Source organism: Poecilia formosa, unplaced genomic scaffold (assembly GCF_000485575.1).
Source record: "Poecilia formosa unplaced genomic scaffold, Poecilia_formosa-5.1.2 Scaffold342, whole genome shotgun sequence".
Lineage (NCBI taxonomy): Eukaryota > Metazoa > Chordata > Actinopteri > Cyprinodontiformes > Poeciliidae > Poecilia > Poecilia formosa.
The window spans coordinates 140,697-155,750 of record NW_006800281.1 but is presented as its reverse complement, the minus strand read 5'-3'; the positions used below and the strand labels follow the sequence as shown (position 1 = coordinate 155,750).

Genomic DNA, 15,054 nt, shown 5'->3' with positions numbered 1-15,054 from the left:
AGGACAAACCTCTGGGCCAGAACCCTGCAGCAGGACAAACCTCTGGGCCAGAACCCTGCAGCAGGACAAACCTCTGGGCCAGAACCCACCTGTCAGACGGACTCGGAGCCAAAACAATGTTTTTATACCTGCTCAGCAATAAATTAAGAATGCAAGATTTTGGTTAAACACATAAAGTAGAGAGATTTGTTATAGATACAAAAACTTTAAAATTCTTTTTGTAGGTTTGAAACGTTAAAAGGAATTTTGCAGGGATCAATTGGAAAAGAAATACGATAATTTTTGTCATTTCTGAGCAATAAAATGAGGATTTAGGTCTCTCCTTCTATGAAAACGTAGATTAGTTAAAAACAGATTAAGATGCAGTAAAGTTAAATTTAATTATTTTTCAAAATAATAAAGCTTATTAACTTATTTTTTTTATTTTGTTGATTATTTTTTAGTTTTAAATTCCCTTTAGACTAAATAAATAGAATTTTAATTTTGGCTAACCTTTGGACGCGCCTTACATGTGAGAAAATAACTGCAGATGTTTTGTTGCCCCATTTGAAGCCAACATTCATTTCCAACCCTGCATCTTATGTGGAACTGCACAAAACTCACTCAGTTTCCTGAAGATGAGCTTCATAACTATCTCCTCTGGGTTTGATGTCCAGGTCGAAGCGAGAGCAGGAAGTGGCAGAGCTGAAGAAAGCCATAGAAGAAGAATCCAAAAACCACGAGGCTCAGATCCAGGACATGAGGCAGAGGCACGCCCAGGTTCTGGAGGAACTGTCCGATCAGCTGGAACAGGCCCGCAGGGTGAGTCTGCAGCTGCTGCAGGACGACAAGCCCAGAGATTAAAAATACCCAGAGATTACACTCCTGTTAGAGCAGCTCTACTTCAACATCAAGTCAGCAGCCGAGGAGAAAAAAGTGTTTGGTAAAAAGTTTACTCAAGTACTGATCAAATTATCAATCATTTACTATTTAAAAATTACATCATTATATGGACCAAAGCATAAAGTGAGAGGAAAATTTGGTATTTTATAAATCAAAATGACAATAAATCACATAAGTAACAACAAATAACTAAATCAGACAAAATAAAAATCTTCCAAATCAGTTTCTTTCAATAAAAAGCTGCAGGTGTGTCTCTGTGTCTGGTGCATTTTTGGTTAAAATATTTCTTGCTTTTCATTCAGTGGGTAGAAAGTCCAGAAATGTTTCTCAACTAAGAGTAGAAATACTTCATAATGAAATTACTCAAGTCAAAAGTACAGCACAGTAAAAATACTCCTTAAAGTAATTAAAAAAAAAAAGTTACTTCCGTAGAAGAGGAAAAAGAAAAAGTTTTATTTATACATCATTTATCAGCAACCAGACAGTTCAAAGTTCAGATAAATGTAATTGAGTGAATGTAACTAGTAACTGCCCGTCTCTGCTGCACGGCGGCGTCTGACGGGTTTTATCCTCCGCAGTTCAAGGCCAACCTGGAGAAGAACAAGCAGTGCCTGGAGAGCGACAACAAGGAGCTGGCCTGCGAAGTGAAGAGCCTGCAGCAGACCAAGACGGAGTCGGAGCACAAGAGGAAGAAGGTGGAGGGCCAGCTGCAGGAGTTCGTGGCCCGAGCCACCGAGATGGAGCGGGCCAAAGGAGAGCTGAGCGAGCGCTCCCTCCGGCTGCAGGTAGAAACACGCCGCCGCCGCCGCCCTCCAGCTCCGCGCTGAAACCCGGCTCACATCCCGTCTGCTTGTCCGACAGACGGAGCTGGACAACGTCTCCGCCTTACTGGAGGAGGCCGAGAAGAAGGGCGTGAAGCTGGCGAAGGAAGTGGACAACCTGAACAGCAAGCTGCAGGACTCTGAGGTTCGACCGGTTTGGACAAAATGACTCCTGCATCATTTGGTTTGAAATTCAAAAAGCTACAAATGGCTGCAAAAAGTGAGAATTCATCTGTTCAATTGGCGGGAGATGAATATTTAAACTAAAACCTGGAGCATACACTGCAAAAACACAAATATTACCAAGTATTTGTGCCTATGTTCTGCTGTAAATTTCTTAGTTCACTTGAAATAAAACAAATCTAACTTACAAGCAGCTTTTTAGCAAAATATAAGAGCTTATTTGAGACCAGTAATTCCTTAATATTGATGATAAAGTTCATATTCCACTGGCAGATTATTTCACTTATAATATGGGAAAATAATCTGCCAATGGTAACATTTATTTATTTTTATATAAATGTTAAATTATTGACTTAAAACAAGCTGTTAAATCTGAAGCATTACTTGTAAGTTAGTTTAGTCTTATTTCTGGTGTATTAATATATTTGCACTAGAAACAAAGCTAAACAAAAACTTTGTTTTTTTGCAGTGAATACACATTTTTAATAGGCTTAACTGTCAGCCTGCTAGTTTACTTTTTATATTTAAAACAGTTTCAGACTTCTGTGTGATTTTTGTCCAGGTTGATTTTAGAAGTGAAGTTTTAAAAGTAATTGGTATTGCTATCCGATAATACTGCTGTTATGGTAGTATTTACCAATATTTTGTTTTGTCAAATCTTTTATTTAATTTCTTCATTAATCATGAGAATAATCAGTAGATTACTGGATTTCTAAAGTAATAGTTCATAAGTTGCAAGTTGCGTCTCCGGCTCCACAGGTTACAGGATTTCCTGCCACTCGGGCTAAGATGCTGAAAAAACAACAAATTTTTCTAAATATGAATAAATTTATAACAACATGCAGGTTTTGCATTTGCTAAAATATAGGCTGTAAACTGTTTTTTGTTTTTTTTACATCAATTTATATAAGTATCTACGTCCTGTAAGACTGTAAGAGTCTTATGTTGGTTTTCATCTTATTTTCAAACCTTAAGAATAGAAATAAAGATGTTGTCTCTCTCAGGAGTTGCTCCAGGAGGAAACTCGTCAGAAACTGAATCTGAGCGGCCAAATCCGCCAGCTGGAGGCAGAAAAGAGCAACTTGCTGGAGCAGCAGGAGGAGGAGGAGGAGGCGCGCCGCGGCCTGGAGAAGCAGCTGCAGACGGTTCAGGCTCAGGTAGGACGAAGCCGCAGCTGCTCCTTCCAGCTGCTCCAAACTCAGAGGCAGGCTGGAGCTGATGTGAGACACCTGCAGCAATTCACACACAGATTGCAGAGAAAATGCGAGTCAGATTTGGATGAGTGTCGGCAGCCATTAGTCAAACAGAACTGGAGCCGTCAGCTGTGGAGCAACACTTGGTGCAAAGTAGCACGACTGTTTTCGTTCCTCAACCTTCAGGTCACAAACAAGAGAGAAAACCAGAAGAAATATGAAAAAATTCAGAGCAATTTACCAGAAAAATCTGTTAAAAAGTTGTCATCTGTTCTGCTTGTCTTTTTTTTTTTTTTGTTACTTTCTACACTACTCAAGCAGTTGGCAAAAACACCACATTTACTTTTGGGAAACCAGTTTGTGAAGAATTCTTACATTTTTGTTATCATTAGTTAAATATTGCTTATTGCTTATAATCGCTCACTTTTTATTAGTTATAGAAGTAGTTTTTAATTTTTCACAGTTTGGTTATTTTTTAGGTGCAGAATTCATAAATTGTGTTTACTCAATAGAAGATGACATTTTCACAAAATTTATTCAATTATTGTTGAAAAGCCAGCTGGCTTAGTTAGTAGGAATTGGTGTTTTCTACCAACCTGTCGCCATTTTGCGCCGCCTGGAGGTTTATAGAGCCGTAATTTGCCGACAGCTGATGTAATCTGCTTCTGGGGCAAAAAGTAAATCAGTTTCCTGTCAGTTCGAACGGCTAATAAATGGATTCATAAACATAAAACGGAAGGATATCTAAAATACGAGGATGTTTTAGTTAGTTTATAAATGTACAATATAGTCACAGTTAGTTGTAGTTTTTCCCCCATTAACTACTGTTTTTATTTATTTCAGTTAATGAAAATGTTTTCCTAGTTTTTGTTTTAGTCCTGATCATTTCAAAACGTCTCCATCAGGACCTTAACTTTAGTCTTGGTATCAGGACATCTTTAGTCATGTATTCATTGATGCTAAATGTTTCCTCCGCAGCTGTTTGAGACGAAGAAGAAGCTGGATGAGGACGTGGGCGTGATCGAGGGCCTGGAGGAGGCGAAGAGGAAACTGCAGAAGGACGTGGAGCTCACCAACCAGCGGCTGGAGGAGAAAACCATGGCGCTGGACAAGATGGAGAAGACCAAGAACCGGCTGCAGCAGGAGCTGGACGACCAGATGGTGGACCTGGACCACCAGAGGCAGATCGTCTCCAACCTGGAGAAGAAGCAGAAGAAGTTCGACCAGGTAGGCCCGAAGCCGAGACACGGATGTTTTTCATCGCTGGGCTCTGAGTTTAAAGGTTCGTTTTGTGACGTCGCTGTCAGATGCTGGCTGAGGAGAAGACGATCTCGGCTCGGTACGCTGAGGAGCGCGACCGGGCCGAGGCGGAGGCCCGGGAGAAGGAGACCAAGGCTCTGTCTCTGGCCAAAGCTCTGGAGGAGGCGCTGGAGGCCAAGGAGGAGCTGGAGCGGTTCAACAAGCAGCTCCGCGCCGAGATGGAGGATCTGATGAGCTCCAAGGACGACGTGGGGAAAAACGTGAGCAGCTTTTACCTGATTGGACCGCTTTGTTTACCGCCAGGCTGCAGGTCCCTCTTGAAAATGAGATCTGGATCTCAACGGGGTTTCCCTGGTTAAATAAAGGAAATTAAAACAAAAAGGTCAGAGGTTAAAATAAAATCTTTATATTTAACTGGGCGATAACAACATGTCAGATTGTTTTTCATACCAGATCTTTTTTCTAAAAAATGTCAAACAAGATGGCCGCCCTCGGCATTCTGACATCATTCTGAACTATGGAAACACAAAGAGCATTAGAGGGGGAAAAAATCCAGATTTTCCAAAAATTAAGTCTTTAGAAAGCAAACATCAACAATATTAATCAATAAAATCGATTTATTCCCCAGCCCTACTAAGCTGTTATTTCCCTAATGACAGAATTATGTTTTTCCAATCTAAAAAAAAATCTAAATGAGTCTTTTTTTGTTTCTTTCTGCTGATTTTCCTGTCGCTGCACTCAGGTGCATGAACTGGAGAAGTCCAAGCGAACCCTGGAGCAGCAAGTGGCGGAGATGAGGACGCAGCTGGAGGAGCTGGAGGACGAGCTGCAGGCCACAGAGGACGCCAAGCTGCGGCTGGAGGTCAACATGCAGGCCATGAAGGCCCAGTTCGACCGAGACCTGCAGGCCAAGGACGAGCAGGGAGAGGAGATGAAGAGAGCGCTGGTCAAACAGGTTGGACATACAAAACCTGGTCTGGATTCTGGTCCAAATACGCTTTAAATACGATAAGACAAGGAAGAAATATGAAGGTGTTTTAAGCCAATAAGTCTTTAATATTTGTTAATGTTGATTATTTCACCTATAACATGGAAAAAAAGTCTTATTATAAGTTACATGTGTCAAACTCAAGGCCCGGGGACCAAATCTTGGTTGGTTGCTAGGTGACGGGCTGGGGTTGCTAGGCAACGCTGCAGTGACAAAATCTGCCAACAGAACTTTTACTTTTTAATTTTTTCATTAATATTAAGGAATTATTGACTTAAAATAAACTTACATATCTTGCTGTAAAGTTAGTTTTAGTTTTATTTGAAGTGTACCAAGACTAGACCACAAATACTTGGTAAGAGTTTGTCTTTTTGCAGTGCGTTTTCCTTGGTTTGATGTGATCAGTAAACCAGGGTTTGAATTTAGATACGTGTTGACTGGTTTCGTCCTCCAGGTGCGTGAGATGGAGGCCGAGCTGGAGGACGAGAGGAAGCAGAGATCTCTGGCTGTCGCTGCCAGGAAGAAGCTGGAGGTGGACCTGAACGAGCTGGAGGGTCAGATCGAAGCTGCCAACAAAGGCCGGGATGAAGCCGTCAAACAGCTCAAAAAGCTGCAGGTGCGGAAAACACACCTTAAACGCTACCCTCTGAGACAGTTTGAAGTCCATATCAATCAATAAAACTGTTGGACTTAAAGTGCGTTTTAAGTCCTGACACTCTGCTGTGGTAGCGATGAGCATTTGGACTTTCTGTAAATAAGGCTGTTGCTGAAGTGATGGCGGTTTAACTGTCGGTCCTGCAGGCTCAGATGAAAGACTACCAGAGAGAGCTGGAGGAGGCCCGGGCCGCCAGAGACGAGATCTTCACCCAGTCGAAGGAGAACGAGAAGAAGTTCAAGAACTTAGAAGCTGAAATCTTGCAGCTTCACGAGGTTAGGGATGTTCTTCTGTTTTGTGGGTCTCTGGGGTTTGGTGAGACCCGACCGCCTCTCTGTGTGTTTGTGCAGGACTACGCAGCGTCGGAGCGAGCCCGGCGCCACGCGGAACAGGAGCGGGACGAGCTCGCCGATGAGATCTCCAACAGCGCCGCTGGGAAGTCAGTACTTCTTTATCTGCACATGCAGGGAGAGAATAGACAGATATTATCATCATCATCAGGGCTGGGCAAGTTACTTAGAAGCAGTAATCAGTTACTAATTACTGATTAGTTCCCCCAAAGGAAGTCCAGTTAGTTTACTAATTACTTATTTTCAAAAATAATTAGATACTTAACTACTAAAGCAAAAAATAAAATGAATTTACTATAAAGCAATAATAATATCAGCCTAGGTCTATTTTTCTGCATTTTCCATAATTACTATTCAATCATGTAAAGTTATTTTGTTGTCTGATGTTGATCTACACTCCTGTTTGTTACCGAGACTGTTGGACTGTCACAAGACACTCAAAACAAAATCACACAGTCTGCTTACAAATCTGTAACAGTAATCTAATTACCGTATCTGAATCGTAATCCCGTACTTTACTCATTACTTAACAAAAGTAACTAACTTACCTTGAATTGTTCTAAAACTACTTTATACATCAATCATGCTTTAAAATATCATGATTCTGAAGTACTGAGTTACTTCTAATGTGTTGCAGCCCAACACTGATTGTCATGAGCTGTCTGTATAATCAGACGAACTGTGTGTGTGTGTGTGTGTGTGTGTGTGTGTGTCAGGTCGTCGCTGCTGGAGGAGAAGAGACGGCTGGAGGCTCGCATCGCCCAGCTGGAGGAGGAGATAGAGGAGGAGCAGGGCAACATGGAGCTCCTCAATGACCGCTTCAGAAAGAGCAGCACGCAGGTGAAGCCATCGCATTCACTGCCACACATCAGATATTTCAGTTGTGAAAGTTTATTTGTGAAATTTGAGGCACCGCTGGGAAGTCCTGAAAGGTGAAGCGTCTCCTGCTCTGCCCTGGTTTCCTGCCTGCAGGTGGACACGCTGAACGCCGAGCTGACTGCAGAGCGCAGCGCTGCGCAGAAGAGCGAGAACGCTCGGCAGCAGATGGAGCGGCAGAACAAGGTCCAGCTTTTATTACTCTGTGCTTAAAACTATTCAGACATGATAAAAATCTGCAAACACACTCAATGAAATTATAAATGTATCAAGTTTTTTTTACCAAAACTAACAAGACGTTGCAGACAGGTGCAGCAGAAATATTGATGAGGAAAGACATCAGTAGATGAAAGAAACAGCTAAACTAGATACAGTTGAAACCCTGAGTTTACATACATGAATAAAATCTCTTAAAGGGGCGGTACTATGTAGAATTACTCGTCACTTTGAGTGATACATCATGTTATAATGTTATTCCCTCATCAGAAACAAACCTGGAGTGTTGCTTTGATTCGTTCATGCATGTTTGAGAAATCCTTTAGTCTCCATGGCAACCATTCAGCTGTGCAAAACACCTGAGTGGACCTAGCACCGCCTCTCAGCTGCAGCTCCTCCCCCGCTCAGTTCCTCTAGACTAGCAGCAGCAGCAGCAATTAGCAAACACCTGGTGGAGCTGCTTCTCAGAGCTCCGCTCCTGAGAAACGGCGTAATGGAGGAGGATTGTTGTGGTGAAGAGCAAGAGCTTCTTAAAGAGACAGAGGTCTAATTTCAAAGCATTAAATTGCAAAGTCAAATTCCTGGTAAGTCTTTTTTGACATATATAGAGTAGTTTTATACAAACTGAAAGTAACACAGTTACTTGGTTGTGCTATAAAATGATACCATGTGCCTGGAAAATACATTATACCGTCCCTTTAAGGTGGTCCAGTCAAAGTCTGCGGTTTTTACAAAGACAAAGAATCAGTTTTTTTGTCCTCAACATTGATTATTTCCATGCTGTTCATCTAAAGTTCTGTTGATTTTTTGTGTTGTTCCTTTTTCATCTGCATTGAAAAATGTTTTAAAAATCCTTCTGTCCTGAAAGCAAATATCTGCTAATAAATGCAGGAGCTTAAAGGTAAACTAGCAGAACTAGAAGGAGCTGTGAAGTCCAAGTTTAAGGCGTCCATCACTGCGCTGGAGGCCAAGATCCTGCAGCTGGAGGAGCAGCTGGAGCAGGAAGCCAAGTAAGGTCGCGCCCCTAGAGGTCACAGCTCGAAGCCTCCAAGGTCGTCTGTCTCACTGTCATCTGTCTCAAACATCCAGGGAGAGAGCCGCAGCCAATAAGGTCGTCAGACGTACCGAGAAAAAGCTGAAGGAGGTGATGATGCAGGTGGAGGACGAGCGTCGCCATGCCGACCAGTTCAAGGAACAGGTAAGGAGACGTGGAAGTGAAGCAAAGCTGGTCTGACAGTTCGGTCTCCTCACATCGCCGTCGCCCGCTCAGATGGAGAAGGCCAACTCCCGCATGAAGCAGCTGAAGCGTCAGCTGGAGGAGGCCGAGGAGGAGGCGACCAGAGCCAACGCGTCCCGCAGGAAGCTGCAGAGGGAGCTGGACGACGCCACCGAGGCCAGCGAGGGCCTCACCAGAGAGGTCAACTCCTTAAAGAACCGTTTGAGGTACGTTTGAGGTTTAAGGACGCTTAAAACCTCTCAGACTGACGACCTTTTATCCGTTTCTAATCAGCAACGCTAATCGTTACATGGAAAGCTGTGGTTCTGATCGGCTGACCAGACAAGACTGGTGGAAGTCGGCTGCTGATTGGTGCGTTTGCCATGTGGGCAGACATCCAGATTCCTCTGTCAAAGAAGAAACCTTAAAGTTTCTCAATGAAGAGGAACAAAACAGCCTGGAGCTTAGCCACAAACTGTCTAGAAATTAGAGATTAAGTTAATAGTGAACCAGACTTCATTTTAGAAATTCACATTTTAACAAATGTTTCAGAAAATTTCCCAATTTAAGTTGGATGCTAGTTTGGCAGCCATCCAACACCAGAGGGCGCTAGAGTGTGAAGAGGTTTTATTTATTTTCGTTTTTTTAAACTACACAGTAGATCAGCTCAAAAACGTGAACGTAGATTCAGGATGATTCCTTAAATAACCGTCTATAATATCAGTTGCTGATGTGTTAAAGCTAAAATGAAGGGCCTCTTTCATCACTGCTTGCTACTGCAGTTTTTATTATTTCAGAATAAATTCTGAATGTTTGGAGAAACACGAGTTTAATTTGCGCCGTGTGTTTGTTTCTGAGCAGGCGAGGCGGCCCAGTCAGCAGCTTCTCCTCCAACCGCTCCGGCCGCCGCAACCTCAACCTGGATGGCGCCTCCGGCGACATGTCGGACGACGACGCCGACAGCCGATCCAACGACTTCAACGACACGCAGACCTCCAACGCCGAGTAAACAACACTTTTTATCCTGCTCCCTCAGTGGCCACCGGAGCCGTTCTGTTTTTGTTTTTTTGTTGTTTTAATCTGACGCTGCAGGGAAAATCCAACGCCCTCTTTGAGAAAATCCTGGGAGCAAACGGACACTTCTGCCTTACTCTGTCCGCCGCTGGTTTGGCTCGATCATATTGTCATTTCCTCCCATCAAATTATCCGCTCAGCTTAACGAGAACATACACATAAAGGTACAAAGTGCTTCTTTTCTTTTTTTTTATACATGTTCAACTGAGTAAGTGTGCAAAAACCAGAAATGAAACAGATTTTCATTTCTGGTGCCGGACACATCCTCCCCAACAGGGAACTTCTTGGGACATGCAATAGGAAAACCTGGAATCTGAACTGACATGTTACTGTGAAAATGATATAGTGTTTTATTTACCTGCTTCATCTCAACATTAACGAAGGAACGTGCAGTTTGGTGTCAAAGTTCGGCCTGAAGCTGGAAAAAGATGCTGGAAAAATGCGCAGAACTGCACAGAACATCTGAAACCTGGAAAGAAATGCTTCACTAAATGGGTGATTAGCACGTTTTTCTGTGATAAACCGCTGGTACACCTCAGTGTTTGTGCTCAGCTTCACTTTGTTTTATTAATAAACTCAAATCAAACATGGTCTTATGTTACTGCTGTTCTACAGGGAGTCAGAAAAATCAACAGTTTTCGGCCCAGTTTGGATAGAAATTCTGACAAATTAGAGTCCGGCCTTTTTATATAAATTAAATTTATAACACTGAATTTTTATCCTGTATACAGTTTCGTTTTACTTTTAATTCAGCTAAAGATGTGACCAAAACAAAGCAATCGCACTAGATCGAGTCGAACCCTTTCAGCCAATCAGATTCGCTCATTTGATCACATGACCAGCAGTTGGCTAGCTAGCACGGCTAGCTAACCTCTGACAGTTCGCCTCGATCTAACGGCCACATTTGCAGTTGTTTTTTTTTTATCTTTATCAATTATTCAAAAACGAGTAGGACAAGACACACATCAGTAACAAAAAGTTAATTTAGACATGGTTAACTGAGCAGAAAAGAAGAATAGTCACAACATAGTGAGGAGAATAAAGCAGAAAATACTACAAATGCAAGAGGAATTTAAAATCAAACGAAACTTCTGGAAGTTTTGAGAAAGATAAAGGTGTTAGTGCCGTTAACTTTTGCTTTAAATTAACCAGGTAACGTCGTCCTCTCATGGTTTGGCTGTCCAGCAGAAACTATGAGATCGTTCCACCAGTAGGTGGCGCTGTACAGTCCGAATGAATTTAGACTAACGGATCTAAGCAATCTGCTAGTATGCCAGATTTCAGTTGTTACAAGACAAACTTCTTTGTTAACGACTGTTTTTTGAACACCTAGAGCAAGGGAGTTCAAAGTGAGGGTTGAGGGCCATTTACGGCCGCTGGATTGATTTTGTGCGGCCCCCACGTCTGATATTCAGGAATAAATTAGGGCAAAAACTATGACTTTTAAATTGAAATATATTTGCTAAAGTATTCACTGTAACATAAAGTGATCATCTTTTCAAGCTTTGTGGTTTACCTCTGTTGTCATGGTAACTTGGACCACATCTACACATTGACTTATACCCTTGATCCTGTTTTTATTGCTGAGTATAGACCAAAAAATTAAATTTTCTTCAATCGAGCCCAAAATAATAAGCGAACTGGGGGAAAAACATTTGAAATTTCCGTTTGTCCAAAGAAATCAGATTATTTTATTAGTTTAACTCATATTTGGTTTATTGAGGAGGTACAAAAACAAAATCACACCACTTTTGGTGAATAAAGTTTTTTTTTTTTTTTTAAATAATTAGTTTTTGGCCTACGTGACAAAAAGTTTGTCACGTAGGCCTCTCAAATTGGTGCTGATTTGAGAGGCGCCCTGAGAACAGCAGTAAGCCATGAACTCAACATCAACTTGAGTAAATCTCTGTGACTCGAATGTACTCTGTGCCATTATCGTGAGATAAATAAATCCCGACTCTTCAGACTCATCGAGCGCTTTGTAGGCGTGGAGTTGTTAATCCTCGATACTCTGATTTTTGTTTCAGCTCAGCTGGACGCTCTGCTCCCTCTAATTGAACAACACTGTAAAAACACAACGTCTTACCAAGTAGTTTAGTTTTTAATGAAATATGTTGGTACACTTGAAATAAGGTAAAACAAGTGACTTCAGGGAGCTTTTTTTAAGTCATTAATTCCTTAAAATTGATGAAAAATGACTATTTTCACTGGCAGATTATTTGACTTATAACGTTTTTTACTTAACTCAGCAGAGTTCATCCCTTCGTCTTCCTAAACATCAGATGAGTAGAACTACATTTTCTACAATTGTAGACGGAAATAAAAAAAAAGTAAATTTCAGTCAAAAAACAAGGAAATTTCTGAACTCCAAAAGTCGATGATAAAAAAAAAAACACTTGGAAATTCTTCTCAGAATTTTTCTAGAAAAAGATGCTTTGATTTTTTTTTTAAATTACATTTCTGAGTTTCAAAATTCCAAAAAGTCAAAAAATTTACAATTTCAGAAAGTTCAGGAAAAAAATCAAATTTCTGTCTTTTTTCTGGCAAATGGGCAAATGTTTCTCTTTTCGAGCTCAGAAATGTCTGGAGGGTTTTTTTCTAGAAAAATGTTCAGATCTAAACATTTCTGACCGTTTTCCCCCATCTAGTAGGATCCATCAGTTTTGGAGCAAAACCTTTTGCACTTGGTGAAAGCAGGTCTTCTGTGAAAGAGTTGAACATTATTTAAATTTACGTAAAGAATTGTCACTTTCTTATTGTTACTCCGTTTAAATGCCACTAATACTTGGTAGATGTTTTAATGTTTTCTATATGACTGTATTTTATAAATTGATGAAGGAATGTATTGTTGGATTATATTTTTTCTGAACTTTTTGAGTGGAGGCTCTATATAAACCTGTTGGGATTTTCCTGCACTTATTTTATTTCTTAATATCTTCTATCTGCATTTTAATTGTGCAAAATACACTAAGCCAACTTTTCCTTTAAATCTGGCAGTGGAACTAGTATTTTACTGTCAGTATTAAGGAATTATCCATTTAAGCTCCTGTATCTTTTAGAAAAGTTACTTTTAAGTTTTGTCTTATTTTAAGTGTACTAGGATATTTGCACTGGAAACTGGACTAAAATACTTGGTAAGACTTTGTGTTTTTGCAGTGAAATAACCGTATGTTTCTTTAAAAGTGCCTTAGTCACTAAATAGGAACATAAACAAATAAAAGCATTAATAAAACACTAAGCAACACTTTTTCTCCGTTTTTGTTGCTGTGTTTTCAGTCATATCACAGTGCATCGGTATCACAGTACTAAACAACATGTCGGCCGCGGCAGGCCGAACTCTCTCCATTCGAAGGTTTATCGCTTCGCTCCTGGTGAGAATCAGGATTTTGTTTGGTTGGAAGCTTTAACATCTTCCTCTTCTTCTCCTCCCGTCATTATTCAGTTCATCCCACTGCGAATTCTCTCGTTTCTTCTTGTATATCTTGTATTTCTAGACGGTAATTTTTTGCCCCACCCCCACCCTTTCTGTTTTGTTTTGTAAAAGGAAAAATAAAGCATATTCATTGTAACTGTGATGCCGTTCTGTTTTTATTTTTTCCTCCCAACCATCAGACGGATTTAATTGATTACCAAAGATACTAAATAGTTATTGATTTGAAATCTTTGCTAAAAGACTGTTGTGACGTTTCCATGTTGCTCATGAAAACATGTTTGGACAGATATGGATGTTTGCTCTTACCGCTTTGCTTTTTGACAGTTATGATGAGCAACCATGGCAACAAGGTGTTTTTACAATCAAGAGCCAAATAAAAAGAATATTTTAGTCTTTCAAACATTTTAAAGGGAATTTTTAGGTTTGTTAAAGTATAAATAAGTTTATTTGCAGTAGAAAATTTTCATTGAAAAACAGTCTTTAGTCAGAGGCTTCTTCAAAGTCGTAGTAGTACAGACTGCTACAGGAGAGCCTTCCTGCTCAGACGTCACCGTCTACAACTAAATGAGTTGCATTTAATTTCCCGTTTGAATTTACTTTTTAAACCATTTTACTTTTGCATGTTGATTACTTCCACTGGAAACATTTTTATAAGTTTTTCCAAATTATTTTTTTCAATTAATTTCAAACATCCTTCAGAATCAGTTTATTCATTGTGTGATTTACTAAGTTTATCCATTAACTATATTTGTCTTTTTGGACACTTTCAATATGAACAATCTTTAAATATTTGCATGTTTATTGAATTGTTTTCCCCAAAATAAAATAGTTGCTTTATTTTTAACTCAAGTATTGAGTTCTGTGTAATACTTTTTTTTCCCATCAAGCAGAAGTAAAAAAACAAGTAGCAGCTCGTATTAGAATACCTATTACACAAAATTAACTTTTTGCATTACCTGTATTTATATATGTCTCAATTTGCTTTGAAAACCAGCTCAAACACTAAAAAAAACTTTGTTTGGCAACAAGTCAATGTTTTTTCCTATTCAAAAAGCCACGATCAACAGGAACTGTGCCGTTACCTAGCAACCCCAGCAAAGCTCACCGTTACCTAGCAACCCAAACTAAATTCCAGGAATGTTTGATCAGCTGGTTTCACCTCTGAATGTGCTGTACAATGGCTGCTGGAACAGAGAAGTATTTTGTTGACTTACCATCCAGAAACCACTTGCTGCAGTCTTGTTTGTTGAGCAGGAGGCTCCACTTCTGCTGTTCAAATATGGATGGTTGTATACATACATTTTATTTTTTGCAGCCATTTTGACTTGAGTTTAAACATTGAATTAGGGGGAGTGGCCAGTAGCAGCTTATTTGGATTTAAAGTGACAAGAGGCTCAAAACAGAATTGATGAGAATAAAATCTCATTATGTCAGGATGATTTTATGCAAAATGTAACAGACATGCCTGTTCAATGAAGAACAACATGTCACCTTTAATGTGCAGTAAATAAATGCTCGGTAGTCACCTGTACATGGCAACCGGGTTGCCAAGTTCACCATAATCAGGCTCAGATCGTTGGTTTGAATAAAGTTTGAGTCACACCGTCTCATGAAAACCATCTGTTTTAATTTCATCATAGACACAAAAATAAGCTACAAAAAAGACCAATTGAAGTTACCAGATGACCACAGACCGCCATTCCTTCCCCAAAAAAGCACAATGTAGAAGAATGTCAGCCACCGCTCCGGTCACGTGATGTCACATCAAGGGTCAAGGGTCACACAAACACGCGGTGGGTTCACGTGGAAATGTGAGAACAGTCACAGAGGTACAGTCAGACCAGCAGCACCCCGTCACAACGAGACAACAATCATCTTTGGCGTCTTTCTTGGTGCGGCTGGTCTCT

At 40.5% G+C, this 15,054-nt stretch overlaps 1 protein-coding gene across 4 annotated transcripts in view; it reads left to right on the top strand.

Moving 5' to 3' along the window:
* myh10 (myosin, heavy chain 10, non-muscle) overlaps window positions 1–11,354 on the top strand; it is a 68,797-nt gene extending 57,443 nt beyond the window's left edge. For all 4 annotated transcript variants that reach the window (XM_016661764.1, XM_007574008.2, XM_016661763.1 and 1 more), the window contains 16 exons: window positions 657–801; window positions 1,461–1,667; window positions 1,744–1,848; window positions 2,891–3,043; window positions 4,058–4,306; window positions 4,387–4,599; window positions 5,082–5,294; window positions 5,782–5,943; window positions 6,129–6,257; window positions 6,333–6,421; window positions 7,049–7,172; window positions 7,305–7,394; window positions 8,316–8,434; window positions 8,514–8,622; window positions 8,695–8,867; window positions 9,502–11,354. In XM_016661764.1, coding sequence (XP_016517250.1) covers window positions 657–801; window positions 1,461–1,667; window positions 1,744–1,848; window positions 2,891–3,043; window positions 4,058–4,306; window positions 4,387–4,599; window positions 5,082–5,294; window positions 5,782–5,943; window positions 6,129–6,257; window positions 6,333–6,421; window positions 7,049–7,172; window positions 7,305–7,394; window positions 8,316–8,434; window positions 8,514–8,622; window positions 8,695–8,867; window positions 9,502–9,649 — 2,428 coding nt within the window. In that variant the 3' untranslated portion in view covers window positions 9,650–11,354. The remainder of the gene's footprint in view (window positions 1–656; window positions 802–1,460; window positions 1,668–1,743; window positions 1,849–2,890; window positions 3,044–4,057; window positions 4,307–4,386; window positions 4,600–5,081; window positions 5,295–5,781; window positions 5,944–6,128; window positions 6,258–6,332; window positions 6,422–7,048; window positions 7,173–7,304; window positions 7,395–8,315; window positions 8,435–8,513; window positions 8,623–8,694; window positions 8,868–9,501) is intronic.
* Window positions 11,355–15,054: the final 3,700 nt, after the last annotated feature.